The sequence below is a fragment of the Rhinopithecus bieti genome, unplaced genomic scaffold (assembly GCF_001698545.2).
Source record: "Rhinopithecus bieti isolate Rb0 unplaced genomic scaffold, ASM169854v2 scaffold_9981, whole genome shotgun sequence".
In the NCBI taxonomy this organism is placed as follows: Eukaryota; Metazoa; Chordata; class Mammalia; order Primates; family Cercopithecidae; genus Rhinopithecus; species Rhinopithecus bieti.
Window position 1 is genome coordinate 4,850,618 of NW_016806838.1, and position 12,841 is coordinate 4,863,458.

The 12,841-nt window shown below is 46.9% G+C and overlaps 1 protein-coding gene across 1 annotated transcript; it reads left to right on the forward strand.

The window, feature by feature from the left end:
* The first annotated feature begins 318 nt into the window (after window positions 1–318).
* On the forward strand, window positions 319–12,591 carry GUCA1B (guanylate cyclase activator 1B). The gene is made up of 4 exons (XM_017878241.1): window positions 319–561; window positions 6,805–6,954; window positions 9,779–9,896; window positions 11,256–12,591. The coding sequence occupies exons 1-4, from the start codon at window positions 355–357 to the stop codon at window positions 11,381–11,383; spliced, it is 603 nt and encodes a 200-aa protein (XP_017733730.1). The 5' UTR covers window positions 319–354; the 3' UTR covers window positions 11,384–12,591.
* Window positions 12,592–12,841: the final 250 nt, after the last annotated feature.

Sequence of the window (12,841 nt, forward strand, 5' to 3'; positions counted from 1 at the left end):
AGTATTTTTAGTAGAGACAGGGTTTCACCATGTTGGCCAGGCTGGTCTCGAACTCCTGATCTCATGATCCACCCATCTCGGCCTCCCAAAGTGCTGGGATTACAGGCATGAGCCACCGTGCCCGGCTGCCCGGGGAATCTTCTAATAGTCTTAGGACGGCTTAGCTGGCCTGGGCCCACCTCCCTTACCACCTGCCCCCTGCACTGACAATCATGTTCAGTCATCCAGGAGATGATGGAGAGGCTGGTCAGGCCTCCTGGAAAGGGAGGAAGAGGGCCCTAGCTGGAGAGATTAATCAGCAGAAGCCAGGGAGGAGACACAGACCCTTGCTCCCTGACACTCCTCAGGGCCAGCATGGGGCAGGAGTTTAGCTGGGAGGAGGCAGAGGCAGCTGGCGAGATAGATGTGGCAGAGCTCCAGGAGTGGTACAAGAAGTTTGTGATGGAGTGCCCCAGCGGCACACTCTTTATGCATGAGTTTAAACGCTTCTTCAAGGTCACAGACGATGAGGAGGCCTCCCAGTATGTAGAGGGCATGTTCCGAGCCTTCGACAAGAATGGGGTAAGGCACCCTGAAGGGAAGGAATGGTAGCCAGTCCACCTGGCGCCTTCCTCCACGAGTGTCCTCAGGGAGAGCTCCCAGTTCCCCACTCCTTCTGCTCTTTCTCTACTCTTCTTTCCACTGCATCTCTCGTTACCTTTTCTGTGTCACTCCCCAAACCCTTCTGTCTCTTCTCTTCATTTTGTCGCTTTCCATCTTATCTGTCTCTCCTTCCCTCCCTCTATCTCTCAGCTGTCGGCTGATGCTCCCCGTGTCCTCTTCTTGAGAGCTGAAGGGGGACTGGCAGACAGTCCAGGTCCTCTCTTTGTGTACTTTTGGCCAAGACTCTGCAGCCAATGACTGGGTTTTCACATCTGCCAGAGACCCTGTCACTCTAAACACTAGGAGCAAAAGAGATGTTCCAAATGGGATGAGGTATCTTAGCATGGGCTATGAGCTCCCTCTTGTTGGGGTTCTTTGAACTGAGACTGGTCAGATTCTCCCTGTCAAGAATGCTGGAGGAGGCTCCTGCATGGATTGGGAGACTGAGAGGATGACTGCAAAAGCCCCTTACAGCTCTTAAAGTCCAGGAAGGTTTCATGAAATCATTCAGACCAGAGTTTCTCTAAGCCCCCAATGTCACTAGCAGCTAAGAAGGTAACACACCTTGTAAATTCACCTGGGGATTGAATTTTAAATTTCAATTCAGTTACAAAACCCCTTGATTATTTAAGGTTATCCAGTTCAGTGCCCTGGCAATCCTGCAAACCACTGGATTTGCCTCAAATACCTATTTAATCTGGAGAAAGCATCAGTATTCCACTTCTCAGTGCGTGGAGAATTTAGCTTTCTAAGCTGAATCACTGGGAATGCCACTTCAGGTCTCATCCTGTTGCTGGTACCAGTCAGTGCACATCCCCACAGTGCCTGTCCCGGGACAGGAGGGTGAGGTCAGCATCTTCAATTCAACAGAACCTCCTCAGAGATGAACCCCATTGACCACCCCACAGGGCACAGAGCCAGTTTCGGGCTTCTTAGCACTCCCCCTCTCCTCGGTCTCCTCTGAGTCAGCAGCAACCCTGGGTGGGAGGGGCAGACTTTTGTTATTCCAAATTAAATGATGAGAAAGCTGGGCAAAAGGAAATGAATCGATTTGCCCAAGGTCTTAAGTGCTCCTGCTTAGAAGGCAGGTTTTTTAAAGAGAGAAGATGAGTTTTTAAAATAATTGATGATTTTTTAAAATGTCTTAAGAAAAGTAAACAAATATATCAGGTCATAAATAATAAGACTCATTTAAGTCCATCAATCTTCCCCAGATTCATCTAAAAATCAGTACAATCATGATTCAAGATCGAAAAAGGCTGATTAAGCCCCTAGGCATATAGTGGTACTCCTTATGCCTCATCTCTTCTTATAAATCAGCATATCATGTTCATCAGTGTTTTTTCCTTTTCGGATAACTTCTTAATTTTGCTATGATTCTAAATTTACAGAAAAGTTATAAGAATTATACAAGTAACTCCCATATGCAATTTATCCAAATTTCCCCAGTTAATTACATTTTATCTCATTTACTTTATCATTCTGCCTCTCTCTATACACATACATATATATAATATATCCTATAAGTATATATACATATACATGATACATAATTTATACATATACAGAATATAGACATATACTTTTTTTAAGAGAAAGTTACAGATATCATACCTATTTATCCCTAAATATTTCAGTGTGTATTTTCTTTTTCTTTTTGGTTTTTGAGACAGGGTCTCGCTCTGTCACCCAGGCTGTAGTACAGTGCATGATCTCAGCTCTTTGCAGCCTCTGATTTCCGAGGCTCAAGGGATCCTCCCACCTCAACCTCTCAAGTAGCTGGGATTACAGGTGTGCACCACCATGCCTGCTAATTTTTGTATTATTTACTTATTTATTTTGGTAGAGACAGAGTCTTACCATGTTGCCCAGGCTGAAGTGCAGTGGCACGATCTCAGCTCACTGCAATCTCCACCTCCCGGGTTCAAGCGATTCTCGTGCCTCATCCTCCCGAGTAGCTAGGATTATAGGTGCGCGCCCCCATGCCTGGCTAATTTTTGTATTTTTAGTAGAAACAGGATTTTACCATGTTAACCAGGCTGGTGTCGAACTCCTGACCTGAAGTGATCCGCCCACCTCGGCCTCCCAGAGTGCTGGGATTACAGGCATGAGCCGCTGCACCCGGTCAGCTTTCTTTCTTTTTTCCTTTTTCTTTTCTTTTTTTTATTTTATTTTATTTTATTTTTTGAAATGGAGTGCAGTAGTGTGATCTCGGCTCACTGCAACCTCCACCTCCCAGATTCAAGCGATTCTCCTGCCTCAGACTCCCCAGTAGCTGGAACTACAGGCGAGTGCCACCACGCCCAGCTAATTTTTGTATTTTTAGTAGAGACGGGGTTTCACCATGTTGGCCAGGATGGTCTCCATCTCTTGACTTCATGATCCGCCAGCCTCAGTCTCCCAAAGTGTTGGGATTACAGGCATGAGCCACTGCACCCGGCCTTCCTTTTTCTTTGTTTGTTGTTGTTTTTTGTTTTTTGGTTTTTTTTTTTTGGTGTGATCACACATTGCATTTACTTGTATCCTCCTTAGTCTTCTTTAACTTGGAACCTTTAATCTCAGCTTTTCTTTTTTATTTGGCTGTGACATTGTTGAAGACTGCGCACCTCCATGCCTGGCTGAATTATGTGGTAGGACACCCCACAATTGGTGTTTGCCTGAATTGGCAGAATTGCCACTGATGTGATGTTGTGTCCTCGGTGCATCATATCATCAGGTATAAGATGTCAGCTTGTCCCGTCACTGGCACAGTTAACTTTGATCACTTGGTTAAGGTGATATCTGCCATGTTTCAACACTGTAAAGCTACTATTTTTTTTCTTTGTAATTAATAAGCATCTCATAGGGATATACCTTAAGACTAAGTAAATATCCTATTGTTCAGTCAAATTTTCTACTGGCTTTGGCATCTGTTGATAATTTTCTAACCCCACCATCCCTTCTCTATTTACTAGTTGGCGTTCCACTGTAAGGAAGAGCCTCCCTAGAACATGTTTTTAAGTTCCTCTCTCAGGGACTGAGTCTTCTTTCCCGCTTAGTCTTTGTCTCCAAACCTACACCTAACTCCATTCCCCTTTATATCGAGGAGTGTCATTTCTGAACAATCGGTCTGAGATTTCTAAAGCAAATCAAATCAAAAGAGTTTATGGATCTGGTTCACATGTGAAAATCTGAGGTGATGGAAACTGGTTTGGTGGAGACAAAGGTGTAGGAACACCTCATCTCTGCCACTCTCCCTTGCAACTCTGGTGGTTGCCCTATGACCGCCTAGAATGGAAGAAAGGGGAGGGTCAAGATCAAATGTCATTTGGGATTCTTGTATAACATGCATTGAGGTCAGGGCTGGTGCACAAATGTGGCCAATTCAAGGAGAAACAGGGCAGATAATCCCACAGAGCCGGTGACACGCCCATCCTATTCCTGAGTAGACAGCCATTTCCATCACTCTCAGGCCTCTGTGGGTAATTGGAGCTGACAAGGTCCCATGCACAGCAGATGAGATTAATCTCAGCTGGAAGTTTCCCAGAAATGGTCCTGGGGTTTCCAATAACCTCTCAGATGAGATCACTTGTCTAGAGATCACTCTGGAATATGTCTCATATAAGGCAAGGAGTCATAGAAACTGAATCATGTTGAGAGGATGTTGTAGGAACAGAAGTTTTGGGACAAAGAATGAGGAAGACTGGAGATCTAGAGAGTGGGGATTTGTGGTGGTTTCAGGTTTTTTGTTTTTGTTTCTCTTCTCTTGGCATCCCCAAGCACTAGGCTCATTTGCTGGACAGAAATAGATCTTAAGTGGAGACTGCAAGTTTTTCCTACTTGATGAACTGGAGGAGATGTGTGCCTGGAAAAGCTCTGCCACTTGCTGGCTGGGTGGCCTGGGAACCTCTGGGTCCCGGACTCCTCATCCATAAAATGGGGATAATAACTCATCCTCATTAAATAAGAAACACAAGTTTGCTTTGTGGTAAGCTTAATAAATAACAACTACTCAAGAAAATAGCCTTTTAAAGAACTGACAACCACTGCCAAGTGTCTACCCTAAAAAAAAATACCAGAGATGTAAGAAAAGGTATACATGCAAAAAAAAAGTTCATTGTGTAATGGAAAATATTAGAAATATGTTAAACAAAGGGAATGTTCAGTACCCCCTCCCCACCAAAAAAGAAAACATGGAAGTTGACATTTTAAATAATTTTTAAAGACATGAGAAAATGTTACATGAAAATGAAGGAAACAAAATTATAAATATAATCTGACCTCAATTAGGTAAGTATATGACGGGGAGTATGGAGACCATGTATTTATAGGAATTACATAAAAGATATGAATAGAACACTTCAGGTACTAAAGTAAGCTCGTTTTGTTTTCTTCTTAGCTTTTCCTTCGGCTTCTTGTTGTTTCCTTCATTTTCTGCCATTTCTCCTGTTGCTCAAACCTTGTTCACCCAGGCACCCCTTGATCTGGGGCTGGGGCTCCTGAGTGTCCTGACCCAGTGGGACAGAAGTGCTCTGCTCTGGGCCATCGGTGTCATTTCCGATAACAAAGTCAAGTGAATGACAGGCACTCCTGGTTCCACTTATTTATTTTTTATTTGGAGAGTGGAGGTCCCAACCCTGGAATAAGTGAGCACCTGTAAGTGAGACACTGGCACAGCTAACCCACTGCAGCCACCAACAGCAGCAGCAGCCTGTCACCCCAAACGCATTTGGAGAAGAAAGCAAGAATATATCCTCTTTCTTGTTTACTGCTTTAGAAATCATTATTGCTGCCGGGCGCGGTGGCTCAAGCCTGTAATCCCAGCACTTTGGGAGGCCGAGACGGGCGGATCACGAGGTCAGGAGATCGAGACCATCCTGGTGAACACAGTGAAACCCCGTCTCTACTAAAATACAAAACTAGCCGGGCGAGGTGGCGGGCGCCTGTAGTCCCAGCTACTCGGGAGGCTGAGGCAGGAGAATGGCGTAAACCCGGGAGGCAGAGCTTGCAGTGAGCTGAGATCTGGCCACTGCACTCCAGTCCGGGCGACAGAGCGAGACTCCACCTCAAAAAAAAAAAAAAAAAAGAAATCATTATTGCTGCCGCATTTCTGTTACAAGAAGTTTCTGTTGTTTCTTGGTGAGAGTCACCTTACAAGTAGACTGTGCCTCTCTCCCTTCCTCTGCTCAGTTAGCATCTGAGCTCTGTGCTCCCCCACCCTTCCTGGATGGGCTGGAGTCACAGGCCTGTTGTTCAGTGTAATGTACACTGGAACTTAGAAGTGTGTAGGGCTGGAGACACTGCCTGTCTGCCTCTCTCTGACTTGGGGTGAATGAGAATGCAGAGGAAAATTTCAACATGGGCTCTGCTTTCTAATCTCCTTCAAAACTGTCTTAGTCCCAAATTCAGATCAAGTCCGTCATTGACTAATTGATTCATGAATATCTATTGGCTTCCAGCTCTGGCTGTAAGTGGCACTGTGCTAGGCATGGAGGAGAAACCCAAGCAATGTCAACCCCTCTCTTTTCCCCAGGAGCATATAATGTGGTTAGAGAACGAGACATTTAGGAAACAGTTAAGTGACAATGCCAGAGAAAGTCCCAAGCTGTGTAGAATAGACAGCAGATGCTGAGGATGTTAGAATGGGGAGGGAGAGAGCACTATGGCTGAATAGATCAGAGAACGAAGGCTTCCTGGAGGAGGGGACCCTTGAGCTCAGCCTTGAAGGATGGGTAGGCTTGGGTGATCACAGAAAATGAGAAGAGAGAATGTTCTCTAGGCTGGGTGTGGTGGCTCATGCCTGTAATCCAAACATTTTGGGAGGCCAAGAAGGGAGGATCACTTGAGCCCAAGAGTTTGAGACCAGCCTGGGTAACGTAGTGAGACCCTGTTTCTAAAAATAAATAGACAGATGATTGATTGATAGATAGATAGATAGATAGATAGATAGATAGATAGATAATGTGATACAGACAGATAGATAGATAGATAGATAGATAGATAGATAGATAGATAGATAGATAATAGAATGTTCTCTACCCCAAGGGTGGAGAAAGGCTTGAGCAAAGATGCAGAGGCCACATGGATTAAAATGAGGAGGAGAAGCCCTGTGTTTGCAGGGATGAATGACATATGCTCTGGGGAGGTGGGCTGTGCCCTCAGCAGCATCCACATCTAATGCAGGACAACACCATTGACTTCCTGGAGTACGTGGCAGCCCTGAATCTCGTGCTGAGAGGCACCCTGGAGCACAAGCTGAAGTGGACCTTCAAGATTTATGATAAGGATGGCAATGGCTGCATCGACCGCCTGGAGCTACTCAACATTGTGGAGGTTAGTGTCTCTGCCCATGGGCCCGCAGCCTGGGCACTTGAGCACTGCTGGAGCTCTGAGGGTTGGCTGCAAGTGGCCAGCGGGGACTGAAGAAGAGGCCTTGAAATCATTCTGAGTGTGTTTCCTGTGTTCTCGTTCTGAGTGTGTACTTTCTAGTGGAATTAAGCTAGAAATCAATCACAAAAGATTATTAGAAAATCCCCATCTGTTTGGAAATTAGGCAGTAGACTTCCACATACTCCATGGATCAAAGAAATACTTTCCCTCTCTTTGTGTATCCCCACATGTGTATCCCCATCTCTCTCTCTCTCTCTCTCTCTCTCTCTCTCTGTCACACACACACGGCAAGTGTCTTAAATTGAAAAATAGCGCAAGCATGATATACTACAACTTGTGAAATGCAGCTAAAGCTGAACCTGCAGAAAAATTTATAGATTTAAAATGTACATATTAGAAAATAAGACTTAAAATGCATACATTAGGAAATAGAGGCTGGATGCAGTGGCTCATTCCTGTAATCTCAGTACTTTGGGAGGCTGAGGTGGGAGGATTGCTTGAGCCCAGGAGTTCAAGACCAACCTGGAAAACAAAGGGAGACCCCATCTCTACAAAAAGTTTAAAAATTATCCAGGCTTGGAGGTACATGCCTGTAGTCCTAGCTACTTGGGAGACTGAGCTGGGAGGATTGCTTGAGCCAGGAGTTGGAGGCTGCAGTAAGCTATGATCATGCCACTGCATTCCAGCTGGGGCAACAAAGTAAGATCCAGTCTCAAAAAAAGAAAAGAAAAGAAAATATATATTAGGAAATAATTAGAAAATGTATACTATATTAGAAAATAAGACTTTATATATTAGAAAATCAATGATCTAAGAGGCCATCTCAGGAAATTAGAAAAAAGGAAGAGTAAATTAAGGCCAGGTGCAGGGACTCACACATGTAATCCCAGCACTTTGGGAGGCTGAGGTGAGTGGATCACTTGAACCCAGGAGTTCAAGATCAGCCTGGGCAACATAGTAAGACCCCATCTCTACAAAAAATACAAAAAAAATTAACTGGGCATGGTGGTATGCACCTGGTCCCAACTACTCCAAAGGCTGAGGTGGGAGGATTGCCTGAGCCTGGGAGGTCGAGGCTACAATGAGCTGTGATTGTGCCACTGCACTCCAGCCTGAGCAACAGAGTGAAAACCTGTCAAAAAAAAAAAAAGGTGAAATAAACCCTTGTCTGGGAGCAGTGATGGCTCACACCTGTAATACCAGCACTCTGGGAGGCCGAGGTGGGAAGAACACAAGGTCATGAGATCGAGACCATTCTGGCTAACATGGTGAAACCCAGTCTCTACTAAAACTACAAAAAACTAGCCGGGCGTGGTGGCAGGTGCCTGTAGTTGCAGCTACTGTGAAGGCTGAGGCAGGAGAATCGCTTGAACCTGGGAGATAGAGCTTGCAGTGAGCCGAGATGGCGCCACTACACTCCAGCCTGGGCGACAGAGCGAGACTCCATCTCAAAATAAATAAATCAATAAATAAAATTAAATCCAAAGATAGTAGAAGAAAGAAAATAAACAGCAGAAATCAATAAAATAGAAAACACAAATGCATGAGAAAAAGTCAAGATCAGAAGTTATTTCTTTTAAAAGACTCACCATCACTCTCTATTAGCAAGAATGATTAAGGAAGAAAAGAAGTGCCTAGTGCATTCCACACTCTGGCGTGTTCCCTGCGTTAGCCAGACCGTCGTTAGCCCTATTTCACAGAGCAAGAAGTTGCTTCATAGAGATTCTGTAATCCGCCCAAATTAGTCTACCTAGAAAGTGCTGGAGCTGGATTTAACCCCTCAGTCTCCCAAGACACGTCGATGAGGCCTACTTTGTGCTGGGCACTGGGCTGGGCAGTGAGGCCATAGAGGTGCATAAGACACAGCTTCTGTCCTCAGGGAACGCCAGCCTGGGAGCTAAGGAAAACCATCATATGTGTCCATCTCTTCCACATTTACATAGTGCTTTCTTTCTTTCTTTCTTTCTTTTTTTTTTTTTGAGACAGAGTCTTGTTTTGTTGCCCAGGCTGAAGTTCAGTGGCACAATCTCAGCTCACTGCAACCTCTTCCTCCTGGGTTCAAGCAATTCTCCTGCCTCAGCCTCCTGAGTAGCTGGGATTACAGGCACCCACCACTGTGCCTGGCTAGTTTTTGTATTTTTAGTAGAGACAGGATTTCACCATGTTGGCCAGGCTGGTCTTGAACTCCTGACCTCAAGTGATGGCCCGCCTCGGCCTCTCAAAGTGCTGGGGTTACAGGCGTGAGCCACAGCGCCTGGCCTACATGATGCTTTCACATAGTTTCACCAGGAGAGGAAACAGGAAAAGGAGAAACCTGGGTTTTTCCCTCCCGTCCATGAGGAGGGAACATGTGTATCCCCATCGTTCTGTTTTACACATGTACAGACACACACATATATAGATACACTGAATTTTCTTCTCTGCACCTCTATTTCTTCCTGTGTAGAATGCAATTTAGACTCATGGTGACTTAAACCTCCCTCATTAGAGGTTTTGGATTTGGGCTTTGCGGCTCACAGTGGAAATGCAAATGGTGTTGGGGTCAGGTGGGGTGTGAGGCCGGGAACTCAGCTGGAATTAGGCCAGTGGGATTCTGAGAGCACCACCTTAAGACAGGTCAGTTTTGATCTGGATCCAGATTACGTGATCCTAAGACGCATAGCCTGGGAAGCCAGCACTGGGGAAGTGGTGCTGAGGGATGTGGGTCATGGGGGTGAGGGTGAGCTTGCAGGGTCTCCCATCAATGCAACTGAGTTTTCTTTGGCAGGGAATTTACCAGCTGAAGAAAGCCTGCCGGCGAGAGCTACAAACTGAGCAAGGCCAGCTGCTCACGCCCGAGGAGGTCGTAGACAGGATCTTCCTCCTGGTGGATGAGAATGGAGATGGTAAGAGGGGCAGAGATGTGTGGGGGGTGCTGCCCACTCTGCATCACCGCCACTTTCTGGCCTCACATCCTTGGGCAAGACCCCCCACCTTCCAACCCTGAGGTCCTCATCTGTGAGAAGGCTGTGGAGAAGATGACATGAACTAACAAAGGGACTCACGAGCACGTGTTTGTAGGAGCGACTAAAAGTCCTATAGGAGTTGCCGATGGAGGCCAAGTATGCAGAATAGAAAGAATTGGAACTTTGGAGTCAGGCAGGGAGTGATATATTGAGTGTCTTGTCCTGGTCTCAATTTCCTCATCTGGAAAATGGGGATAATAATAGTGGTTGAGAGGAATGAATGGGATAATGTGTTTAAGAGCAGGCATAGGCCGGGCGTGGTGGCTCAAGCCTGTAATCCCAGCACTTTGGGAGGCCGAGACGGGCGGATCACGAGGTCAGGAGATCGAGACCATCCTGGCTAACACAGTGAAACCCCGTCTCTACTAAAAAATACAAAAAACTAGCTGGGCGAGGTGGCAGGCGCCTGTAGTCCCAGCTACTCGGGAGGCTGAGGCAGGAGAATGGCGTAAACCCGGGAGGCGGAGCTTGCAGTGAGCTGAGATCCGGCCACTGTACTCCAGCCTTGGCGACAGAGCGAGACTCCGTCTCAAAAAAAAAAAAGAGCAGGCATAGGGTAAGCCTCCATTCAGGCTGCTTGGGCTCTCCTCCCTGTAGTCCAGTGCCCAGCCCCAAGGCTGTGTGGGGAGAGAGCTGGCTTTGAATACACACAGGAGCCCTCCAGATCTCTCAGCTCCACCCAGCATTTCCGTGGGACCGTATGCAAAAATTCAATTCATCTGCAAAGAAAGCCCCCTCCACCTTATTTTTTTTTTTTTTTTTTTGAGACGGAGTCTCGCTCTGTCACCCAGGCTGGAGTGCAGTGGCGCGATCTCGGCTCACTGCAAGCTCCGCCTCCTGGGTTTATGCCATTCTCCTGCCTCAGCCTTCCGAGTAGCTGGGACTACAGGCGCCCACCACCACGCTCGGCTAATTTTTTGTATTTTTAGTAGAGACAGGGTTTCACCGTGTTAGCCAGGATGGTCTCGATCTCCTGACTTCATGATCCAACCGTCTCAGCCTCCCAGAGTGCTGGGATTACAGGCATGAGCCACCGCACCCGGCCTAGAAAGCCCCTTAAAGGTGGCAGGAGACTCCTGGAGATTCAGACACCTGACAAGCCTCAAGCTTGGGGCCTGAGACTGCAGGATAATTGGCATAAGAGATGTAGGCGCATCCTGGGAGCGAGGTCTCCCTTCCTGCCCCCAGACTCAGATCTCCCCTTCTTCTGCATGACCACCTCTCCTCCCCCTTGCTCAGGCCAGCTGTCTCTGAACGAGTTTGTTGAAGGGGCCCGTCGGGACAAATGGGTGATGAAGATGCTGCAGATGGACATGAATCCCAGCAGCTGGCTCGCTCAGCAGAGACGGAAAAGTGCCATGTTCTGAGGGGTCTGGGGCCCCTGCATGACTCCAGGCTCACCCAGGTTTCCAGGGTAGTGGAAGGGTCCCTGGCTCAGCCTGCTCATGCCCACTCTTCCCCTGGTGTGGACTTCCTGGCACCCCCTGTGCAGGGCTGAGTGGGGATGGGGAAGGGCTGCTGGGTCTGAAGTGACCAACAGGGCATAGTCCATTTTGGAGGATTCCCTGGGATGGTGAAGGGAACTGGGTTACTTTTCCCATTCAGCTGTTCCCGGGAGAAGTATGCCTTGGCTTGGTGGTTGTGGGGTTCCCACGGTTTCTAGGTGTTCTCAGTTGGAAGCAGGAGCCAACTGAGGGGTGAGGGTCCCACAGACCAAATCAGAAATGAGAACACAAAGACTGGTAGGAGGCAGGCGTGGTAGGGTATTGAGACTGAAGAAAAGGCAGGAGTGTTGGGAAGCAGGGGGCGGCAATAATTTTCCAACTTCCAGGATGCTGAGGGGCGTTAATGGGGAGGAATCTGGCCTTCTCCCGAAGGCATCCTCACCAGTGGTGTCAACAGGAAAAATGGAAGCAAATACGCTGCAGGCTGTAGTCTTTCTGCCTTTGGAAGGGTCAGCTGTGCTTAAAGGGGCTGTTTCAGCTCTGCCTGGGCGCTGCTCCGGGACCCCCTGCTGCCAACCCACCATTCCCCCAACAATCCTCCCTTTCCATCCACATCCCCCACTATGGACCTTCCACAACTCCCAGCCATAAGCCGAATGTTTCTCTTTAAAGGATGGAGAAAACTTCTGTCTGTCTCTGGCAAGAATTGGGGGCCTGCCGACTGGGGTTCATGGGCCGGACTTTGCTTCTAATAGCTGTGTGACCCAAGACAGCCACTTCTCCTCCCTAACCTCGGTTATGTCTCAGCGGCACAGTGAGCAGGTCGGACTAGGCGAGCAGTTTGGATTATTATATTTTTAGATGTGGAATTATTTTTTGTTATATAAACTCTTATGTGTAACTCCAGTATAGAAACTAGATTAAAAGGGAGTCTCTCTGGTTGAAAGGGGGTCTGAGTACCCTCTGGAACTGGAGGCACCTCTGAAAAAAGCAAACTGAAAACCAGCGCCCTGGGTCACTGTTACTCCTATAAGACAGTTTAAAGTGAGACCTGGAAAAACATTTGCTTTATCTTGAATAGATAGGTTGTTATGTTGGTGTATAAAAAATAAAACCAACTATTAAACCTGCGACTTCGTAGGCATGCTATTTCATATGATATTCGTATAAAATTTCCTTTAGACACCAATTTGGTAAAAAATAATTGATTAGAAAAACATTGGCCAGGCGCAGCAGCTCATATCTGTAATCCCAGGACTTTGGGAGGCCGAGGTGGGTGGATCACCTGAGGTGAGGAGTTCAAGACCAGCCTGACCAACATGGTGAAACCCCATCTCTACTAAAAATACAAAAAAACAAAAAATTAGCTGGGCGCGGCGG

Excerpts from the sequence above, each read along its gene's own strand:
- GUCA1B (XM_017878241.1), top strand. The coding sequence starts at position 355 with ATGGGGCAGGAGTTTAGCTGGGAGGAGGCAGAGGCAGCTGGCGAGATA. Across the intron at positions 6,955-9,778 it reads AGCTACTCAACATTGTGGAG|GGAATTTACCAGCTGAAGAA; the intron begins GTTAGTGTCTCT and ends TTTCTTTGGCAG. Across the intron at positions 9,897-11,255 it reads GGTGGATGAGAATGGAGATG|GCCAGCTGTCTCTGAACGAG; the intron begins GTAAGAGGGGCA and ends CCCCTTGCTCAG.